This window comes from Falco punctatus, assembly GCF_963210335.1.
Source record: "Falco punctatus genome assembly, chromosome: 5".
NCBI classification, from domain to species: Eukaryota; Metazoa; Chordata; class Aves; order Falconiformes; family Falconidae; genus Falco; species Falco punctatus.
In genome coordinates, this window is record NC_137584.1 from 42,091,900 (window position 1) to 42,116,328 (window position 24,429).

Sequence of the window (24,429 nt, forward strand, 5' to 3'; positions counted from 1 at the left end):
CTTGAACATCAACCACTGTCTTGGACTCCCGTTTTCTCCAGGGCCATCTCCTATGGGATTCTTCAAAGCAGGTTCCTGAACAGGCCAAAGTCTGCTCTCCTGAAGTCCAGGCTTATGGTCCTGTTTTTTGCCTTGTTCCTTCCTCTCAAGATCCTGAACTCCATCAATTCCAGGTCATGGAAGCCTAGGTCACCTCCAGTCTTTGCATCTCCAACTAGTTCTTCCTTGATGGGAGTATGAAATACAGCAGACCACATCCCCTTGTTGGATCCTCCATCACTTATGTCAAGGAATTGTCATGACTGCACTCCAGAAAACTTCTAGATAGCTCATGCCCTGCTGTGTTGCCTCCCAGGCAACTAGTGAAGTATAGTGTATGCTGGGTGATTTGTAGATCTGTCAGAAATCCAAAGAAATGTTAAGAAAATTGCTGAGTTGTAGAATTATTTTGATAAACATGAAAGATCTATGGAGCACATTTTTTGTAGACAGGGATCTTGCTGCCTGTCAGTATATGTTGATACAGGACAGTATCTGTTGGTTTTATACACACGTGTATGTATTCAGAATCTGAATATGGAGTTTTCTTTTGCCAAAATGTTTATTACGTGGTTCATAAAAAAAGTGCCAAGTTGTTTGCATTTCCTGTAAGCCAGCTAATGTGAGCTCACATTTCAGGGATCATTTTTCGGTAGTTTATATAATTACTTTACAGAAAATATCTAGCATCAACAAACCAGAAAAGGATTAGTTTGAAAGGTCAGGCAAGAAGTAATGGTAGGTATATACTCTGTGACCAAAATTAGCACAAACTGTGTAACTTTAAAAAAACATTCTTGTATGAGAAGAAAATTACTTGAAACCACAGAACTAGCCTCTGCACTGAAAAGAAGGTATAGAAATTGAGGGACCCTTAGTGGGAGCTCAGGGTTGTGAAAGGGTACTCCTGGCATGAACCATCACAACTACCACCGACTTTTGGCCAGACCTGTGTTTCTCAGGAATTACCTGCTTTACCTTCTTGAAAGGTGAAGTGTGATATTTTCATTATTATTCCAATGCTTTCTCCAGCAGCGTTTATAGAACATTTTGCAAATGTTTGCAAAATGTTCAAGAGAACCAGACATGAAGGTTTTCAAAAAATCTTCCAATGTCTTTCTCACTGCTCTTCTAAACAATTTTTGTTTTAGTTTATTCTGCTTTCAGATGACTTGGAATTGCAGATCCCGAGTCAATTTAGAGCTTGGATTCATCAGACCTTGGAGGTGATGGAGTTCTGAGGTCTGGCTACATCTAATTTTAGACTGAGGCTTAACACAAAATTTTCATCTGTTTTTGAAATTTGCCCAGAGTTTCTCAGTTGTCAGAGTTGTTCAGTGTCAATATTCATGCTTAGAAACACCTCTAATTAGAATCATCTAATACAGGATTTTTTTTGCAGTAAAGTACTATTCACACTCAGAGTTTGAATCAAGCAGTTATTGAACCGAATGGTAGACTGGATTTGACGATTGTAAATTAGTTATCCCCTAGTTTTAAAGGATTCACTTCTTCATAAGACCAACAAACTAGAAGCAGAATAAAGGCTTGAGATCATTCCCTTCCCTCCTCCCTCTTAAAAAAAAAAAAAAAACAAAAAAAAAAAACACACCAAACAACAACAACAACAAAAAAACACTCTCAGAGAAATATCCTAATGCCTTGCTTAATCTGGTCACTAAGAGGAAAGGCGCATTCACTCAACCCTTGTGCAGAAGGTAGGCATTTCCTTAGAAGCGAGAGACTTACAGAAATCTGCTCATTATTTTGTGCTCTCCCTAGCACATAAACTAGATGTGTATTTATAGTTATAAAAAACATATGCTACACATAGAAGACAGCATGAACTCAATAAAATACTTAAAACAGCACCATAGTTATCTGAGATACGTTATTTATACTATTTTACTTGCTAGATGGTCATATTTAGAAGGATGTTCTTTTTACAGACCTTCAGCTGTTACCAGATTTAAGAGAAAATGCAATGCCCTTGAAACAAGGAGCACTCCTTGCTCCTCTTTATGTGTTTCAGTGCATCTGAATACCATTTCCTCTTTATGAGACTGTCTTGTCAGGACTGGTTTTGTATGTATCAGCTGTTGGTAACCCTGGGCTGGATCTTAGCTGTTGACTATGATTTTTTTTTAGAATCGTTTTCGATTGCAAAAGCTTAGCAAAGCCAGTTGGTATCGATTCCTGTGTCACTGCTGCCATCTTCTGGAACATTTTCAGTATAGCTGGGTGAATTAATCTAGATGAATTCCAGCAACCAGGAGATGAACAAAATGTGTGCTTCTCGCACATAATTACAGTCCGAATGGCATAGAATAAAAGTTTGTATGTGAGGTAGCTTGATTCTGTTAGAGATACTGTAAGAAAGTTTCAGGGAAGTGAGTCGTCTGGTTTCTATTACAATTCAGTGTGAATTAGGCACTGGGTAATTGCCTAACTTTCATCAGCTTCCCAGCCTGCATATTTAGTAATTCATTTTAAGAACCACATTAATTAATCCATCAGATTTCCTGGTCTGTTTGCACATATAAATGTGCAGCTAGATGCTCAAATGCCCAGGGCATGCATGCATACCAGCAGTATTATCATATGGAAATAGGTTTGTTGTACTTTTTAAGGGCATATTAATTGAACTCCAAAGCTGCTAGAGCAGGAGCTAAAGCCACAGGCAGTAAAATTCATTCCTCGTGACATTCCTTGTGAGCTGATATATGCATTCAGCAACAAAACATCCTTTTCAGACTTGGCAAGAAGTGATATTTTAATGTAGCTTCCAACCACTTTCTTGCAAAAAAAAATCGTCTTTTGATGTCACACACGTAAAATGATGCACGTTCTGCAGGAATAGTATTTTCAAAAGATAGGCTGTTATACTTGTCATAAAATGCTTTGCCTCACACTTCCTAAAGGCACCTCAAGATAACTATCATTTTCCCTCTTTGCATGCTAGTTCCCTAAAAATAATGCTTCCTTCCATATAAATTTTTATTTCTTACTTTTATTTCTATCTATTTTGGTGGTGACAACATACCTACAAGCTTTTTTTTCTTTACAACCTAACTCATGCTCTGACTTTATCTGCTCTAGGGTAAATATTGTATTGTTTCATTGGAGTTGCAATGAATGTAAGTGGGAGAGATACCCAATTTATATTTTAATTTTAATATATGCCTATATATATTATTTATTTAGAGGTTTGGTTCTCTTTTTCTTTTTTTTTTCTTTTTAACAGTTGTAAGTGGAATGCTACATTCTTTTGTGAGATACTCAAAATATAGAGAATAATATCCACTACATTACAATTTCTTTTAAATCACAGTTTAGATACATTTTACATCTTTGACTGCTTTAAAAATGTTCCTTTTATTCATAAATGACTAATCCCCTTATCCCTTGGATTTAGTTTCTAATATATTCCATGAAATTATAAGGTGACAATAATACTGATTTTTTTCAATGTTTCCTTATATAAATACTATGCAATTTATTTTGGAAATAATTTGTAGAAATGTTAAGTTTACCTGCATCCTCTTTGCATTTTGTTAGTCATCCATAAAATTGCTCATAATTATACACCAGGTAGATGTGGTGAGGTGTCTGTACCACCTACTAAAATTACTTAAATGGGAACAGAATTAAGGCAACACACAATTGTTTTTTCTCTCCAGTGGTGCCAGCAAGAACCTAAGAATGAATTAAATTTCTCTGTCATGTCTGTACTACACGGTGAAGTAAGGGATCTCTGTAGTTCTGCATCCCCAAGCTAGCTCCAAGCAGTGCTGAAATATCTACCCAGCATCATACAGCACCATGCAGAGGCAGCACTCCAGGTCCCAAGTGCACTGTAGCGGCATTAGCTACAGATTACTGGCATGGCTGTTAAGACTTCCGGCAGGGCTACCTTAAAGCTTCTCAGCAGTGTAAACTGCAAATAAAATCCAGTTTTGCTACCTGAAGTAGAAGGAAGGGGCTAGGCTATTACCATGTAGAAGTGAGAAGGCAGAGAGGAGAAGTGGGTACTCGGGAATTAAGACGAGAGGACGATGCCTGGCTGTGACAGCTGGTCCTGAAGGAAGGGTCAGAGTCCATGGCAGCAGCTATTTCTGGGGTTAGGAAGAGCTCCTCAGTGTAGTGATGTTTAATATCTGAGGCCTTGCCATAGTCCCTGTAGCATGACGAGCTAGAAGCCTTGCTCTTTTTGCTTGCTGTCTGCAGCTCTGGCGCAGGTGAGGGAAGTAACAGGGACACGAATGTCTTGCTGTGTTTAGCAGCCTGCTGCTGTAGGCAGCTGCCTACTTATTTAAGTTTGTTTGTCTTCCTTTTCCAGAAGTAACTCGGTTGGCATCAACCTGGGCATCCCTTTCCAGTGCTTCAGGGCAAAGTATTGTCCTGCTCCCAGTTAAAGCTGTACAGCTCTGCCAGGGCCAGCTATCCGTGTTCAGACAACCAAAACTGTGGTCTTCTTTGAACATGTTGCAGTGTTTGAATTCATGTTTGCTTGGGTAGTCAGCTAGATTCTTCAGTGATAACAAGACCTGTCTATTGCACACAAATAATAGGACAAAAAATAACAGGCTTTCACACTTTCAGTGTACCACATCATCTTGTAACTAACTGCTTTATAGACTTTTCATTCTTATTTTCTGGAGTGGGCTAGTAAGTCTCACATCCCAGCCAACATGCCAAGAACAAGACTATGCAACACCCTTGTGTGTAGGTACGGGGCAGAGGAATCTGGAAAGAGCGTTTTCCCTTGTCCCACGGGAGCCTGAAGTCATTTCATCTGAGAGAAGCACCTGGCTTCCTCTCAGCTTCTTTCTTCTGTTCTATCCCTTGCAGCACTTGGACCACAAGGCAATTCAGAAGGGGTTGGAAAGAAGAAATAAATTTGCCCATCCATATAAATCAGCAAACAAGGTCTGGGAAGGTCTGGGACAGGTTCTCTATGGTTGTGCTGTCCATTTTACCAATCCATCTTTTAGGTTAATGCCACCTGATGTAAGGCAAGCTCCAGGAGAGTCTGTCTGCAGACACAAATCATCAGCACTCACTGAAGAGCCTTGGGATGTGCACGTTGTCATCTAGATCTTAGGGAATGAGTCCATGGGTTATTTTGCAGAAAACAGGAGGGAGACTTTCACTTTCGGTTTCAAAAGAAAAACATTGAAATCTCTAAGAACTTAGTTTTGATGCAGTCCTACATTTACAGCTTTTAAAGTTTTTAGAAAATTGACTCATGCTATTGATGGCAAATTGCCCTTAGATTGCAAAAACTGCAGAGACTGAAGCTATATTTTTGACACCATGTTTTGACAGATTATCATGTTTCTCACAAAAGTTTGATTTCACATGAAATGTGCATAGTATATGTATGTACTTTATTAAAAGGAAAAAGACCAAAATTGCTCTGCAAGTGCTACCATGCTTTACAATTGCCTTATATCTGATAAAACCGGTGTCATTAAAAATTGACACTTTTGCTACTGTGTCATTTATCTTCATTATAATAGTTACCGGAGGTTTTTTTTATAACTGACAATTGGCAAAGCCACAAATCCTAAGGAGACATAGCTACTGCAGATGGTAAATATTCTGCTTTATTATTATTTTTTTTTGCTGCAAGCACAAGAAATACCAAAAGACAGGGCATGTGGATGACTATCTCACACTTGGTGCTGGATATAGCAAAGTGCTAAAGGCAAAGTCAATCCAATACCCAAGATTTGTGGTTCACAGCAGTAGCACAAGGACTGTAACATTCAGGGGAGTGCAGGGATCTTTTTAATTGACTTTGCATGGAAATAAATAACAATGTATGTAGTTTCAAAGTAAAAATGCCTAGTCTGTGTTTATGGAGGTTTGAACTCTAGCCAAGAATCCAACTACTCTCCTACTCAAAAGATACACTAGATGGTAAAACATTTTCCGGTGAAATTTGGGGTCTGGGGGCTTTTCTTAAAAGAAAAAAATACCTGTAGGTATGTATCACTCACTATAACATAATTTGTGCTTTGGAAAGTGCAATTGGAAGCTCTATTTTTCTAAACAAACACTATAGTGAGATGACTTTGGGTGTTATGGACAGTGCCATTCAGTATGTCACTTTCTGATAGCTTTGATTTCTCTTAAGGCATGCTCATATTTTCAATATAAATCCTTGCTCCAATCAGCAGCCTATAGTTTGACTACAAAAGCTATTTAGTATTGGAACTTGATGCCTTATAATATTTTACATTTTTAAGGGTTTTTTTTTTGACCAGGTGATCATGTTATCAGATGAAGGGAAGGGTTTTTTTGCCTTTCCAGTGTTTTATTTGCATTACTGTTTAATCAAACACTCTCCAGGTTAAAAAAAAAATGTAATTGAAAAATCCTGCTAGTCTGGTATAAAACCAAACAACTATACACTTGCTGTATACAATGCTGGTTAGAACTTATAGGAGCTTCTGGGTGAATGGTGACTACTTATTTGCACTCCCCCATCATATTTTCATTTACTGGGGGGGGGGGGGGGGGGGGGGGCGGCGGGAGGGGGGAAGCATGGGAATCCTTTACTGATTGCCTTTATTAGGTTAAGTTTTGACCTTGTGAAACCAGGGTGTGGCTCTTTTAAGGAGTGATCTACAATGATTAGTAGGGAATCAATGTTTAAAAACTGGAAATCTTCTCCCTTACAGTGCTGCTATGTGATCTTGGACAAGTCTCTTTGGTGTGGATCCTCAATAGCATTTGGGTTTCCAAATCAACTTGGTTTAGATCCTCAAAATTTGAGGATCTGTGGCCAGGGATTTCTATGAATTAGGCTCCAGTCACTAAAACAGAAATAATAGTACTTTGCTGCTTCACAGGAGTATGGTGAGAGGTTCACTTAGAGTTCCAAGGTGCTCTGACGCTCTGTGATCAAAGTCGTGCAAGTATCCTAGAATGTGACATTATTTTGCTTTGATGTGTAATATATAACCAAACTGGTTTTGAAGACATAAAAATAAGTCTCTCTAGTTCCATATATATCTTAGATTATACTTGGTTTCCTTCGTATTCTCTTCAGAATATACTATAGCCTTCTCACATTACAATAGTACTTAATGTGCATTTTCTGGCAGTTCATTAAATAATAAAATTAACACATGTCAGCTGTGGTTTAATTCACCTTTAGGATGAAGAAGTATGATGATGATGATGATGATGATGATGATGATGTAGCCTTGTGGCTTGGGTTTGGACTAGATTGTAGAGGAGAGGGTGAGGAGAAGCACTGAAGGTTGATTTCTTCAAGTACTTGTTTGCCTGAGAGGGCAAGATAAAATAAAACTTGTAAGCCCTGCATTTTAAGTTGGAAGTAAGAAGATCTGTGTTGTTTTTCTTTGTTCATATAGCCATGGTTTGAGGAACTTTTGCATCTCTTGTGCACTGTTTTGCACTACTGGCAGAAGGCTCCAGTACTGATGGGGGTGTTGATCCTGCCTTCATTCAGCAGCTTTAATTTTCATGGTTTCATCCGTAGCGAGGAGTCCAGACAGCCACCGCTGAATGAGGGAAGGTCAAAGAAAAAGGTAGCAGAACAGATAAGACAAAACATTTTTATAGGGTTGCTAGTCAATATATTCTCAATGACAACGAGTCATATCAAAATAAACTGATTTCATTCTATAATTAGATTATGAGTTTGATAAGAAAAAGTAATTGCACAAAATCAATTTCATCTTTTGTAAGACTTCAAACTACAGAATATTCTGATAAGGAGATCATCACAGTAATATATCAATAAAAGGCTTTAGGGGTCTGTGTTCCAACTGACTTGGTTAGGGTCTGTGCAGCAGCATTGTGTCGTCACTGTCAGATGAGGCAGTATGGATGCCTCCACTGGGCTGTGGTCACATGGATTAAGAACGGGCAGATCACAGAAAGTAGTGTTTTCTGTGAAGAATCTATGTGTAGCAGGTTATTGCCAGCACCATTCAGCAGGGACTGACAGCAAACCTGTTGTGATTCAATACTCAGCAGTGATCCAGAAGTAAATACAAAAACTCTGCTGATACAGCACAGCAATGATACAAAGATTAGTCAAATATAATTAATGACAAAAACAAGACAGTCCCCAGAAAAATGTCATAAAAATGATTTGGTGCTGAGGAAGAGAGGGAGGAGGAATGGCTTAACCAGTGAGAAACTTAAGAGTTTCTCTGTTCACGTCAAAGAACATTCAGAGGTATCTTGATTCCAGTACAGAAGTACCTTCACAGGAAGAAAAAAATAGGATACTGAAAGGGTCTTTGTTTTAGCAGAGAAATGCAAAACAGAAAGCAGTGACTGGAAGCTGAAACCAGAAAGGGTGAAAGTAGACATTAGATAAAACTTTTAACAGTGGTTTTGAAGGGCCATTAAAACGCTATACCAGAGGTACGAGTACATCTTTCCTTACCTGATAGCTTTAATCTGGATGTGAATGTCTGTTCTGGAAGATACATTTTGGCCAAACCATGTAACATATATAATTTGTCTTCAGTCTAGCTAATAGTGGTAACTGTATGAATGAAGACGTGGCAGTCCAGATTTCAACATGGATGGCAAAAGCCTGGTAAGAAGTCTGGGTAAATCTTGAGCTGCTGGCTCGCGCAGAAGTCCCTTGCAGTGCACCCAGTGTTGCAGATTAAACCTTGGCTATGACTACCTCACTGCAACCTTGCCTTCGTTCTGCTGGGTAGACACATGGGAGGAGGTAACGGTGAAAAAGAAACGGAATGTCTGAGTTGAGGAGTAACTTTAACAGTAGGGAGCTCAAACTCAAAGCTTTGTGTAGGTATTCAAGAATGGGAGTATTGTATTGAAGTTGGAACAGATATAATTTTAACAGTAATAATGTGTAAGCACTATAGGGAGATAGTATCAGAGACCAAAGAAAAGGCATTTGCAGTAGGCAAGAGAGAGAATGAGAGCTCTGGTGCTTTATCCAAGGGAAAGCAGATCAATGTGAAAAGAAAATGGCAAAATCTTTCCAAAAAAACAACCAGCATAGCATGTAAATGACAAACTCATTTTCCTTTCATCCAAAAAAAAAAAAAAAAAAAAAAGAGCTACATCCTCTGCTCCCACTTCCAAACTTAAAACACTATAAATGGGACAGTCAGGAATAACTGAGACTACAGCTTGATTTCACCATCAGAGTTTTTATTCAGCTTCACTCTTGGCACTTCAGATGTCATCTGTGGGTTTGAATTCCATAGAGCTGACCAGAATTTGGTCTGATTTTACCTTTTGCTTGAATCATCGTAAAGACAGGATTTTAAAAACAGGATCTGGATCCCTGTTGAGGATTTTAATACCTCCTCTTCTGAGATCGCTTGGATTCAGGATTTCTGCGTAGCCCTATCTCATATATTTTTACAGATACTCAAAACCCTGTAATAGCACACGTGCAGGTTATATTAATTTCCAGTGCCTAAATCCCTTAAGTGCTTCAGGGATTTCCCTGCTAATCCTCTTTTTAATGCATAAACCTAGAGGATAGGTTTGGGACCTTTGGGATTTATTCTTTACTTTATGTTGGTTGTTTTCTAGCTGAAGCATCTTTCAAGGGTAACAACAGTAACTGGTAAATACACAAAGACATAGAAAGTTTATGTGCTGTTTATATTATCACAGTAATCTGCCAGCATTTTTTTTTGAAAATGAAGGGAAAGAAAGTGCGACTATTATTAGTAATTACACTACTTAGAGTAATTTTGAACAGTTACTAATATTAAATTTATGCAAAAGTGTTAAATCCTGACTGAACAACTTAAATCCTTTTCTTTCCAAGGGCAAAATAACTGTATTAATATTAATGAAGCCACAAAATACAAGTTAACTGACAGCATTTTTGCAGTTGCTGTATTTTATTACTGAAACGATATTATATTTTTCATGTCTGAATGTAAAAAATGAATAAAACTATCACAAACTGCTCTTTGTTGTAAGTGATATGCCTTTTCTTTATGATGCGTGCTTTGCCATAAAAAGGGAGTGCTTAATGCATTTCTGTTGGGAGATGCCTATTTATTCTGACAAACCGATCAGCCTCTGGGGTGTTCTTTTGCCACAGAACTGATTTTACATCTCATCCATTATCTAATAAGATGTGAAAAGAGTATCCTGTCTCACCAACAAAATCAGGCTTTGTTTCATTATAAGGATGTGGCAGGCTCACTCGTGGACTTATTTGCAGGATATACAATTGTTAGTGAAAGGCCCAGTTATACACTCACGCACATTTCTAGTACAGCAAGCCTATGGGGAAAACATTGGTAACATTGGTCCTGACAATTTTTTCTTTTAAAGATAGGTATAAAAAGCAGCCTCTATAATAAGAAAATGCATTTCTCATGTTTAAATAATATGGCATGAGTTTATGAATTTTATTATTATAGCAACACCACATAAACTACATTGTGAGGCAGCCGGAATGTCTTTGCAAAATATGTGCCCTGGGTTGTTTCTTTTCTTTCTTCAGTATTTCCTCCTTTTCAATGTTTATGAAAGGTTTAAAATTTCACTTGCATGGGAAAAGTGAGAGAGTCTGGGGTGAGGAAAGCAAGCTGAGGTGTTGTATGATAAGGCAGTGATAAAGCAAGGTATACAAAACCCTTTCAGATAAATGTTTTCAGCCAGATGTGTTCATGAGGAAGTACAGTCATGAGAGGAAAAAGAAAATATGACATATGGCAGGAAATACAGTTAAACTTGGCTATAACCTTAATTGCTAAGGGATAAGTCTTTAAGATATTCGGTATCGAGACAGAGTATCTCTCTATGTGTGTTTGAGTAGTGCTCAACACAGCTGAAACTTCTGACCATTAATGCAGTGCAAATTTTCTTGTATTTAAATGATGCTCTATTACAGCAATGCAGCCTTTCATACAACATACCTTGCAAAAGTGCCTCCATTGTTAAACTGTTTGCTAACAAGCACAAGTGAATTAACAAATCAGTGTTAGTTGAAGTACAATAAAACATTTTAAATAATTGACAAAATAGTGGAGAGTGACAAGAAAGCAAACAAGTGATTAGGTTTGATATCTCTGGAAGTTAGAACACTCACTCCACTCCTCTGCTCCAAATTTCCCTGACTTTTTGAATAGCAGGGTCAATCGTTTTGGACTTGCACAATGCTTCTTTTCTTAGAAGTGCACTTTCTTTAGCATGACAATGAAATATGATTTTCAGTGCTTCTTAGAAAAGTGACAATACAAGCTTGAAAAGAGTTCAAAATGAAATTGCAAAAGATGGAATTTGTGGCAGACAAATGTTCTAGTGTCATGTCCTCCTGATATCCTTTATTCATTACATGTGAATGCAGCTCTGTATCTAAAAATCAAGGCTGTTTTATCAGTCTTGCTTATAATGCCAGTCAGAATGTCTTACCGCTGAGAGATCTTTCAGAGTCTGAAGTTGCATCAAGACAGCATAGCCTTAAAACAGCGTAAAAGAGACCCATTTTACATTATTGACTTCTCCCCTTACCTGCAAGGACACAGAATTTAATGCAGCATTGATGGGCCAAAGATTTTGACACATGTCAAGACAGATATCTTCATTTTACAGTTTAAAAAAAAGGCATCAAACTTGATACATATGAACCAGTTTAGGTGGCAGAAGCAGCTCAGACTGAGGTATGGAGAATTGTTTTACCCATCTGCAAAAGACATTTATTTTCAATGAAGCCTTATGTAAGGAACAATGCAATTTAAGGAAGATGAAACCAGAACAATTGCTAGAAACACAATAAGGGTCTAGAGGTAGTCCCCTAAAAGCCATGTTAAGTAACCTATAGTTGTGTTCTTTCTACGGATTTTTGTAAACCATTCTATAAAAGTCTACGGCAAGGATATAATTTTCTAGAAAATGGTATTTTATGTGACCTATATAAAGTAATCATCCCCTAGTAAAGTCAGCAATAGTTTTCCATAGAGATGCATTTGATTCAGAACTATGAATATACTATTTCTATTAGCAACCACTATAAAGCAGAACTGCTTGTTTCAGCCAGCACCCTTTTTCTATAAACAGATTTCACTGTAGGAGAAACACACCCAGAAGTATCTAGTATGACTTTATGTCCCTAAATGGACCATGTAGCAAAATCTCATTTTTAATAATGGCATTTATGTTACTTCTTTGATTAAATGTATAATAATAACAGCAAAATTGTTGTGTTAATGATTGGAATGTATAATAAGATGCACAATTAGGAGTATTATGCGAATTTAATGGGATGCGAAGGGCAAGAGATCATCTGCGGTATGACTCTTTATGATTGTGACCTGCTGTCTATATCCCTAATGTGTTTTTATGATTTGTGTGCTTTGTTTTCCAGTTTGTGTTCTGCTGCGAGTGTAAAGAAGAATACCATGAAGGGGAATGCAGCTCTCTCCTCAGCACGCAGGGAGCCATGGCCCGGAAGGTAGGGCTCTCTCAACTCCTGATCATTATCCCTGGCCCATCTAGAGCAACATTTGTCAAATGGGTCCTAATTATAACCCTTAGTAAAAGCAATTATGTTCATGCTGAATTACTCCAGCCATTGGGGTTGCTGAATTGGTTTTGTGGTGGATTTCAGTTGCTTTGATTGATAGAGTAGCTGAGTTCTGTCAGGAACACACAGGGCTCTGCCATCAGTTGATAAAGGAAAGGCCTTCCCAATGGGCTTTTGGGGTTGTCTCTATTCAATGTGAACACTTTTGAAAGGCTTTATGTAGTCTTGTTGTCTTTCAGCTTATTTTTAGTCATCAGTCAGGAAACCATGTGGGTTTGGACTGAATAACAAGGTTTTTATACAGCCTATGCAGAAAATGCTGTTGATAATTTATGTTTTAGCTTTGAGAAATAAAAAATGGTTTGCCGCGGCTGGAAGCTGTTAGATGATAATTATTCTCGGCTGCTCTATAATTTTGTAGCTATTGTAGCTATAGACCTGGAGAGGAAATAGTTTTTCTCTCCTGGCATTTCTCTTTGAGATTCAACTTTCCCTGCTCTCTGTAGCAAACAAATCACAGCGTTTCCAATTTAAATATATATATATATGTGTGTATATAAAAATAGAGAGAAAGTGCAAAGAACAGGAGAGATACCCCTAAATATCTCACAGCTTGATGCCCAAGGTGTGGTCCTAGGAAGCAGAAAACTGATACTCAGATGTCTGGCATGCTCGGTGCTAAGAGGGAACCGGAACCCTGAGCCGCACACAGTCCAGCACAGCAGATACAAAACGGTGGGCAGGTGCTGATGAGGACCTGCATCTGGGCAGCTCTCAGCGAGGCTCGCCCATCTCCTCTCAGGGCCTGCAGGCAGGCTGCCTGAGGCTGGCTTTTGGGGCCTCACTCTTTGAACGTAGAGACTGGGAGGGAGCTGGAGGCCTACTGGGAACCTTTGCCATGCGCTACCGTGAGACAGGTCATTTGCCATACTTTGAAGACACTGCACTAGGCTATGACCCGTGTAGAATCTTCTCTTTAACCGTTCTGAGTAAACCTCTTCAAAAAAGAATTAGCAGTCATTGAAACAGAATTGAACAGTCTGTATCCTAGTAGTCAGTCAGGCTATCTACCCCTGGTGCCCTGGAACACGTGTATGAGACCCAAAATCCATCTTCTTTCCCAGCCTCTAGTGATCTGTGATTCAGATGTGATATCTTGTGTTTAGCAGCTATCAGCCAATTTTTATCCCATGAATTTGTGCAAACCCCTTTTTTGAAGCCATGTATATACAAGGAGATTTGCAGCTTAACTACCCTCTATGAAAAGCTATCTTCTTTTGCTTGCAGTAGCCTTGGAACAGTCTTCCACTTCCCATTCACATTTATGTAAAAACAAAATGACTTCAACAGAGACATTGAGAGATACTTGAAGTATCCAATAGCCTATTAGAGCCCAAGGCTCAATATCCTACCTGAATTAAATAGCGCTAGAACCAGAATACATCTCAACATGATCAGTGAGCCCTATATTCTTTTAAGCTATTTAAGCCTACGGTTTTGCCTAGAGTGCGGAAATTCATCGTGGCACCTTACAAGTTATTTCAACAGTGTTGGCTCTGTGGAAGTTAGAGTTTGTATAATTTCCATGATTTAGGGCAGAGATAAAGGTGTGCCAGGAAAAATCAGAATACTATAGGAAGCAAGTGGTTTATTTTAAATACTTGCATATTGCCTTAGCTTCTGCTGATGGAGACAGTGGGATCATTTTGTCCATCTGGTCCAGTATCTCAGCACATTAATTGCACCCAATTAAACCTGTTAATTTAGGAAAGTTGACTACTTTCACTGTTCCAGTGTAATGTAAACATTTTTGCTGTTCCTGACAAATTTCCTGAACTCTCAAAAAGCTGTTCCAGAATAGCTAAATGATAGTACCAGAATAATTCTTGCAGCTACGCAAATCCGTTCCCCAGTATAGACAAGACCATAACTCATTTAGACTCCCAACTTAAGCTGAAGTTAACCGACTTGGGTCAGCCGCCTTTTCCTCCAAGAAACACGAGAGCTGCAGTAATAAAACTTCTCCACAAGGTGGCGATGTGCCATTGAAGGAATGTTTCCCTCGCTGCAGCCCCGCCAGCAAACTGGGGCGGGCAGAGCAAGGCAAGCCCCTGTGAGGGCTGGTGGGATGCTGGTTTCATCCGAGTAGCACCACTGGAAGCCTGCACACAGCACTGCTGTACCATGCATACAGAACACTCCTGAGGCGTTTATGGAATGAAGCGCACGTGGACTGTTTTCACCTCTTTCTCACTGAGATCAATTTAGACATTTATCCACTTGCGTCTTCAGAGTTTTTGTTCTGTTTGGCCCTCCCCAGCTAGGTGCATGTCAGAGTTAACTTGCTGTTATGACACTGCTTGTTGAGGCAGTGAGAAGGATTGTTTTACCTTTGAACATAATCTGATTCAAAGTAGGAATAATACACTCCAGCGTTGTATTCAGCTCCTGCAGTTTGACTCCCCTCCAGATCCTTTCCATTTCATTTATTTTAGAAACAGATCATATTGTCAAACGCCTGCCACCCAGATTGCAGGGCCAACCAGATATGCTGCCGCCAAACTGTTCCTCTCCAGAACTGGTGCAGGATAGGTGGTGCCAGGAAAATACTTTCTCTAAGAAAAGTGCAAGTGTTGCTTTAGCCTGTAGTGGCTACAGTAGTGAAAGGACCTTCTGTAGTCTCCACCTTTCTGCAAGCGCCTGCAGTTCTCTGATGCTCCCAGCATGAGAGGCAACACTGTGGGCAGGTTTAGGCCTAAGTCAGCATGATAGAGATGAGTATGGTGGGGTGTGAGGACCATGAAAGAGCTGGAAGAAAAGCCAGAGGAGTGTTGCTGTGGGTGACTCAGGCAGCCAGAAGCTGGTGGCAACATGGAGAGCAGGAAGAGCTGCAGTGCCACTCAAAGTGGCCTTCTTAAGGGGCTGTGTGCCAGGGCACTGCCAGGGCCACTGCTCCCTGGGGGCTCTTCGGGGGTCTGAGGGGGCAGGGCATGGCACCTCCCTGAGGACAGAGATGGCCAGAATTGTGGAAGGTGGGCATGGCTGGGCAGGGCAGGGCTGTGGGGAGCTGGAGACCGGCCCAGCTGCAGTGTCGCTTGGGCAGGGGACTGCGCTGGGAAAGCAAGGTCTGGTGGTGCCCTCAGAGCCTGACACCAATTTTGGAAGCCTCGGAGAAAGAGATCCCTCAGAAAGAGAGGTAGATCCTGATACAGAGGCATTCAAGTGTCCATAAAAGCCAAGAGCTGACAGGAGTGACTGTGACCCATCAGAGAGATACTGGAAGCTCCAGAAAGAGGAGAGGGGAGAGAAAAGAAAGGGAATATGCCTGTGAGATGGCATGGGACAACTGTGAGGGTCCAGGAAGCAGAAATGGTGGTGGTGGCAGTCTCCTGTGCTTGGGCAGATGTCGGAAGGAGGCAGGAGGCAGCCTGAGGTCAAAAGCGCCAAGTGGAGATGGTGGGACTGGGAAGAGAGGGAGGGCAGCAGGGAATGGGGTCGGTTGGCAGGAGAAAGGAAGAGGGCAGCCATGTCTGCAGAGCACCAGAGGGACAAAGCAGATGCCACATGTGGTGCTTACGACTATTCAGAACAAAGGGGCTTGAGCCTTATAATGGTGGGAAGCTAGAGGCAACTGCTTGCTGCTTGGGGTAGAAAGGGCAAATTGAGCAGCAGGCATGCAGAGAGTAGCCTAGCTTTAAGTACTGGTATATCATGATCTTTCCAATCTCTGCACAGATATTGCATGGTCCGTTGGGATGGATAAAATGTTCTCTTTCTACTGAAATGTCCATTTTTAGCCCTGATAGGGCCCGACAGGCCATTGAACGCTCGTCTTAAGCATTTACTTCCTGGAGCAGGGCTGGTTATTTCCCATCTTAGCGTGCAAGTTACATAATTTCAGAGAAAATAAAATGTATTGAAGGCATGTTCAGTTGAGAAGCTTTCTTTTCAACCCATTGCATCCCCTTGGAGATGTTTGAAGTTTAGGATGACAGAAGTAGTCATATTTGATGAATTAAAAGGCACAGTATGCATGATGGAATCAATGACACGGTAAAGGTGACTCCAGCCAGACTTAGGCTTAGAAATAACCGCATAGTCCCTGCTACGTACACCACAAAACCAAGCTTCCTGACCACTTTTAACCTCACCCATAGGCAGTCTATGCTGATGGGGAATCTAGCCATAAACCAGCTTCCTCTGTAAATCCCCAGCTTGAAATTAGCCTAGCTTCCCTAGCACAAAACCTTTCTAGACATTTTGCTTTTTACCAGAATAAGTAATGCACCTTCTTGCTCACTAGCAACTGGACAATAAAATGTGACTACATTTTAGATTTGGACATGTACAGAGTAGCTCCCAGGACAGTTTCAGTGCTGGACATGTTGGTAAGACACCTGCAAGGTAAATCGTAATAGCAATAGCAATAACACTGATGTAAAAGTGGTACATGTATAAACAAGAATAGAACATGGGGCACAGAGACATAAATGTTTGAAAAAGATGACAGAAACTAGATTAAACGGGTTATAAAAAGGTATGTTTTAGAGGTGGTTCTATGGACAAACTTTCCCCAAGATGGTTTTAGCTGCTGATCATCTTGTCCTGTCAAGCCAATGAGTGTGTGATAATTAAAAGGTAGCACCTTTTTAGCAAGTTTTCTTTTTGAGGTTGCTGTGAATTTAGTAAATTAAATAAATTAAATTAAAAAATAGAATAAATTAAACATAATAATAGATTTCTGTAGTATAGCTGTACACAAATCCCTCTAATAACCTACATTTAAAGACTTGAATCTACATGAACATCTGATGTCTATTTCATCATCCCACAAACCCAGCTGGGCAGTCTTAGTAGGACCCAGACGTAAATCTAGTTCATCTCATTTGAACAAACTCCACTATTAACCCTATGACAGCAACAGCTGTAAACCTAAGCCTAGATAAAATGACCATGGTGACTGAGGTCTTAAAGCTTGCCCAGTGGTCTCTTCTGTTCCACACTCCAACCCAAGCTCCTTAAAAATCCTGTCAGGCCATATCTAGTCTTAGTGTAAGCTTTAATTCCAGCTAGTTCTAGCAACCCTGGCCCTACAAACGATGCAATCCAACAAAATCCATCGTTAATCATAGATCTTTAGCTGCTGGTGCAGCTAAAAATTGTTACCAATTTCTTGTACATAGGTTACAGAATAGCTTGTATGAATTTCTGCCATCACTTTTACATTGAAAATCTCATTACCTCCTAGAAGTGTTCATTTCAGACCAGGTTCATTGTATATGCAAAGTAAAAAATGTATTGTTAGTCTTACCAAAACCTTACAAAGCTAATCAAAGAACTATTTTTAGTCCATTTACAATAACACTAGGAGTTACAGTTCCAATCATATATAGTTAAAATAACAGATAGGTAAACCTTCTGGTAACACATTTCTCTGATGTTACGTTTAATGTTCCACTGCCTGGCTGTGCCCTAGGCTCAATGGCTTCGGTCTGGGATGGGCTGGCATAGTGAGTCTCTTACCTGGAGGAGCATGATGTCCTTACTGATGTTTTATTCCTTCTTACTGTATGGACTGTTGGAGGTCACGTTTATATTTTTAACCCCCTCCTTCCCTGGCCTGCAAGTTGCTGTTGGATCCCAATTTACTATCTCTGGTGTGTTTTACCTAAGTCAGTTACGTCTTTGTTATCTCTAAGGCTGTTTTCACCCAGCTCTCAAGGCTGCAGTTGGGTAACTCACCACTGGAGAGTTGTTTATAGCGCTGGGGCCTCCCGTATCACTTTGTGCCTGTGCTTTCAGGGCCTCTGCTATCACCCCACCTTTACTCATCTGCATAGCATTTTACTGTAGGGCCAGAGACAGTTCATTCTGTCCATAATAGCTATATTTGTCATTGCTGTTGTTAGTTACAAAAATGCACGTAACATTGTTAAACCACACAATTATACAAAATTATATAAAAGCAAAAGCAGAATAGGTAATAGTCACCTGGTCATTAGATAATTACTGTCACTTGATAAAACAAATCTCTAGGCAGACCAAGACAAGTCCAGAGAAAGCCTGATGGGTCCTGAGGTCTGTGGCTGTTGGCTTGGCACAATGGCTGTGGCCTTATACAAGAAACAGCAACAGCATTTTTGCTGAGCCACAAAGCTACACGTTCTAAACTTCCATCTACAATCTGTTTCAGTATAAGTTTATAACTAGTGCTGTAAAACTTAACTTCAACTCCATTCCAAACCTGTGGGATGCTACCTGTCCCAGCTGTAGCCCTCAGCTAGAGACCTTGGTCACCCAAATCCCAAAGCCTATCCCCAAACCTACCACCTTCAAATCAAACTCTGCTGTTTCTTATTTGGGACCCAGTCCTTACAGGTAGGTACTCAGGTAGGTAGTGCAGGAGCCAGATAGTAACTTTGCTATTATGCCCCTAGCAGTATAAAACCTAACCAGAACCTGCATCAGCCTGGGAACCCATCAGACCAAACCAAAAGTGGTGCAGTGCCTCAGCTGAGTCGGTGCAAACCTGGTCCTATCCACCAGCACATGCTGCCAGGGCCGTGACCCCAACCCTAGCCATCATTTCTGGGCTCAAACCTCACTCGGTCATGAGCCCTCAGGCAAACGACCAGCTCTGAGCAGACGCGTTTGATCACTTCCCCAAAATGCTTTTTGCTGCACAGGTGTGGCAGAAAAGCACACCCATGTGTGTGCACACATCCAGGAGAACCTGTCAAATCACCTGGCACCCTGCTGAAGCCTTTTGTAATGTCGTTCCTGGAAAAGCTCCCAGCTCACTTGGGCTGCAGGCTGGCCTGCAGTCTGTCTTTTCCTCCCATTGCCTGATGTATGCAGGTCTCTAAATTGCCAGTAGGTGGTACAGAATATACAGACACTGCTCGCCAGGCTTCCCTTTCTATCCACGCAACATTGTCTAATCTCTTACGCCTGTAGGTTCCTAGCAAGCAGGTATGGCTGTGGAGCCTGGTCTCTGTGTAGGTGGCACTTTGCTGTAATCATGCAGTAGAACATGCTGGCCCACTGTGAGCACAAGATATTTCAGTATTTGATTTTAATGTGGACTTCCCAAATAAAGGTGCTTTCAAAATATCTTTAGCTGAATTATTGTAATGCTAAGATATGAAATATTTAGCTAACGCTTCATGAAATGAATTTGGTGTAATGTATTTATTACCCTATTGCTGTGGAATTAAAAAACCATGCAACGTGCATATTAAATTGTAACAGACATAATGCTGACAAAATTAAGCAGTTGCATATGTCTTCTGACTTACTGTATGAAGGAAGTAGCAAGCTCCTTTTTTGCTTGAACCTTCAGTGAAGGGTAAGTTGTTAGCGAAAACATTTATTTTACATCATATTCCAGAGTTATATGACCTAAATCCGCTCTTGGTTATCAGCATCTTCTGTTTATGCTCTAACTATTGCAAGTACCACTTCCAGAATTGTTCCTTCACCATTTCAGCAAACTTTCCTTACTGTTTTTAGAACAGTGGAAAACAGAAGATGAGGTATTTGAAATGCTGCACTACAGGGAAGAGTTAAAATGAGAAACACACAGCATTTCTATGGAAACTTCTTTCTCTACTCAAAAGAAGGGGAAAAGTAATGAAAATGGTAAATAGTAAATGCTGACCACAAAAAAAAAAGAGAACTCATTCACTGCATTTTAGTGAAAGAAAAAGCTACTGAAGAGGTTCATTATACATAACATCTTTCAATGAGTCCTGAGTCACAGTATGAAATGTGGAACATCTATTATTAGACCATTGATTTGTTTTCCATCAGATAAATTTAAAAAGTTAAATAAAACATGGCTGTACAAAAAATGGCACACCTAGCTTGATTTCTAAAGTGTCTTAAACAACTGGAAAAGAAACCGAGGCTTGGGGGTTTAGTAGCTGGTACACTTACAATGTCAAGCACAGGACATTTCAACCCACAGATGCCTAATTAAAGGAGCAAGAAAAATAACTATAACCGGGAAATGTCCTGTAAAATTAATCTTTACGTTATAAATAAAGATGCACCAGAGGAAATCTGAGAATAGGTCTTAACTTTCTGTCTAATGAGAAATAGATAGGAACTATATGGAGAGAATTTTAGCTTTCCTATTTTGGGCAGCAATAAAGGAAAAAGATGTGACAGGCTGCTTTTGTTTATGAGGCTGAGCTGACAGTCATTTGTAGCTGTGTTGCCACTTAGGGGAGAAGGCATGTTTTTTATTCCACTCGTGGAAAACAGTTATACAAGAGTGACCTGTATTAGATTAGATTTTCTGCCTTAGAGCAGTGTACATTCAGTATTATGTCAGGGCCCACAGCATAAGAAGGACATGGACCTGCTGGAGCAAGTCCAGAGGAGGGCCACGAAGATGATCAGAGGGCTGGGGCACCTCCGCTATGAAAACAGGCTGGGAGAATCGGGTTTTTTCAGCCTAGAGGAGAGAAGGCTCCGGGGAGACCTTACAGCAGCCTTTCAATAAGTAGAGGCTTATATGAAAGCTGGAGAGGGACTTTTTAAAAGGTCATGTACCAATAAGACAAGGGGTAATGGCTTTAAACTAAAAAAGAGTAGATTCAGATTAGATATTAGGAAGAAATTCTTTACTGTGAGGGTGGTGAGGCGCTGGAACAGGTTGCCCAGAGCACCTGTTGATGCCCCATCCCTGGAATTGTTCAGGGCCAGGCTGGATGGGGCTCTGAGCAACCTGGTCTAGTGGGAGGTGTCCTGTCCATGGCATGGGGGATGGAACTAGATGATCTTAAAGGTCCCTTCCAACCCAAACCATTCTATGATACTATGCTTCACCAGCTACCTGAATTTAATTCATGATGATATGAATAACCCAAACATGTAGAGTGAGAACCTTGATGTGCAGTGTGACCAGACCAGAGCACTCTGATTTTATTTAGTGAAAGTCTCTTTCATCTTGTATCAGACACCCTGTGTATATCATTTCGATTTTAGCCAGTTGCTGTCATCACAGAGTAGCTCCTTTTTTTATGGCAAAATTCCCTAGGCACACCAGACAAATTGGCTCATGAAAAGCTGCTTCATGTGAATTTAACTGGATCACTGTGGTACTGATCCAGTTTTCCAGTTTTTTCTGTGCATGAAATATATTCGCATTGATGGATATCTTTCCTGTTGCCTATCTATAGACATATTTTAGCGTTTTGACTAGCCCAAACTTTCTGTAGAGTCGAACCCTAGTCCCATAGCTATGTACACCTCTCTTTGTGAGATTTTGACTCTTGAATGACTCAAGTAATGCATGCTTTTCCAAAGCCCCTTTAGCCTATCTAGCGCCCTAGACATCTGCTTTTTTTTCCCCCACAACTGAAGTAAAAGACACCACAAAACACAACAGGAGGTTAATTCATGTGAACATGTTCATAAGACAGCCCAGTAGAAGCTGCGAAAACAAAAGAAATTTAAATTGGACTGTTACCATCCCTTGTAGATCAGGCTTCAACAGATGAGGCGGCTTTTGCTCAGAGGTCTAGCCCAAAATAATTAATGGGCTGTGTTAATCTGAATGTTATGGTGGGTTGAACATTGTTTTGTGTACAATTCTTTGTCTTCCTTTCAAACACTTTCAGATATCTGTAGTTGTCCTTGCATTCATGCTAGAAAATGAGTAATATGTTGTGATTTGAGATATCTAAGCCTTTTTAAAATGCTGTATTTCACATAAAGTCACAATTTTCCATATTTCTAATTATTTTTCCCAGGAAAATTAACTGAAAAACAAGCATTTCTAATCAAAAAGAAAGGTATTTCTGATTTAAAGGAAGCTGTACAAGGATACATTATTTAAAGTTATACATAACCAGGTTTTTTTTATTATTAGGAAGGAACTAAGCACCAAGAACAAACAAGCAGAAGTCCAGAAATTACATTCACTAAAGCTAAGCACAGCACAATGTTAACAGCTTCATATTTTATTCTGAATCAAGGGTCTTCAGTTTTCAGGTGTTTTCCAGGCTGGGTAAAATAAGCATGATCATGAAAGAAGTGTGCTTACAGAAGACAGAATATAATGCAGTGGATGTTGGAATGTAACATTATATATCTAATGCTTCCAGTATTTTGAAAAAAAAGGATTGCCATGAATGTTTTTAATCTGGACGGTACTGCTTACTTGCTGACTGTGAACACACACTTCATTGTCTTTATGTAGTTCTACTGACAAGTCGATGTATGCCCTACTACCCGAGTGACATGCTGCTTTAAGAAGGATTTCTATTCCAAGATGTTTTCTGTCTGTGTAGGACTTTTCCCAGTACTACCTGATATTGATTAACTGCATAAAAAGCTTTCCATGTACACGTTCTTGTATCATTGTATGGTGCTCAGCAGTCTCTGTGGTCTCTTTATCCCTGTTACTTTTTCCAAAGGACTCAGCATAGAAACAGAATAGAAGTAAATCTATGACCTTCAGTGTGACCCAGAGATAACAAGGCAGACTTTTCCCCCAATCTCTCTAAGGGAATATTGCAGAGGGAATGTTGAACGATGCTTGCAACAGCTCTTACTGTAGCTTCCTGTTATTTATGGGTATTCATTCCTGGTCATAACATGCAGCACAGTTGAAAATAATAAAAAAAATTATTCATAAAGTGGCACGGGTGGAATCTAGTATCTTTTCACTGATGATGGGACAAAAATTTTTGTGTGGGGTCAGCACCACAAGTGATCAAAGTCTCCTGTTCTCAGTGAACTCGTATGTGATGCACACCTGGAGCATCTCTGAACTTCCTATCCAAGACCATGCAGGCCAAATAACATGAGAGCCACCTCTGCTTGACAGGCATGGCTTGTTACCTAGGCCATCGTCAGGGAGATTAGGTTTGCTAGCTTACAATGAAAGGTGATTTAAATAGACACTGGTAATGGAGAACTGTCATGCACCTTTCCTTTATTGTTTGAGGAAGACATGCACAGTAATATATGTGTGCTTGCAGTAATTGTATGGGGAGCACTAAATAAAGGGCGTGAATACTGGAGGCTCATAGATCAGTATGGTATGATTTCTTTACTGAATCAGAGGGACTCCATCACTGTACCATTTCTCTGCATTTGCTTCTTGCAGCAGGAAGTTTTTAACTTCGCATTCAGCAAGACTGCCATAGAAGGGATGTTTCAACTCCAGTAGGCTGAAAACAGCATGCTGCTGCATCTACTTCATGCTAGAATTTTTGCAATGGAAAATATTAATATAATTCACTCCTCTGTTTTCAACAATTTGCTCTTGGTGAATTGCATATGTGTGGTTTGAAGTTGTTTGTTTTAGTTATTCCTAAGTTCTCGCAAGTTTGCTTTTGTTTTGAGAACTAAGATCAAATATCTTTATACAAATCAAATTAGCAATTTGGCAGATGAAGTTTTGCCTCAGTGTCAATTGCTATTAGGACACAACAAAGACATGAAGATGGGGGAAAAAGTATGTTTCCAAGTACTGAACAACACAGTTTGGATTTGGACTATTTGGGAAAAACAGAGCCACTGTGAAACTCTTCTGGGTCAACCACAAAAATTAAAAATACTTCTGGTCTTCTCATGTAGCTATTATTTTTAAAAGAATAGCAATGTTTTGTTACTGCTATATTGATTTTCATCTTGAATCGTCTGCATGAGTGTTAAGTGATTAATTCCCATTACAGTGAGGTGAAATTAATTTCATCTACTTTCTGTCACTGAGCAAACTGAGGCCCAGGTCCAGTGTTCCCCACTCTCCCCATCTTGTGTTCAGGCCCCTCTGATTTAGCTCAAATTGCTTGCTAAAGTCATCCTTCCTTAAAGATCGAGGTGTTGCAAGATCAATACTAGATTATGTT

The 24,429-nt window shown here is 40.0% G+C and overlaps 1 protein-coding gene across 2 annotated transcripts in view; it reads left to right on the plus strand.

The window, feature by feature from the left end:
• The window catches only part of PRKN (parkin RBR E3 ubiquitin protein ligase), a 766,653-nt gene that overhangs the window by 734,886 nt on the left and 7,338 nt on the right, over positions 1 to 24,429 (plus strand). For both annotated transcript variants that reach the window (XM_080390567.1, XM_080390566.1), the window contains exon 10: positions 12,404 to 12,490. In XM_080390567.1, coding sequence (XP_080246693.1) covers positions 12,404 to 12,490 — 87 coding nt within the window. The remainder of the gene's footprint in view (positions 1 to 12,403; positions 12,491 to 24,429) is intronic.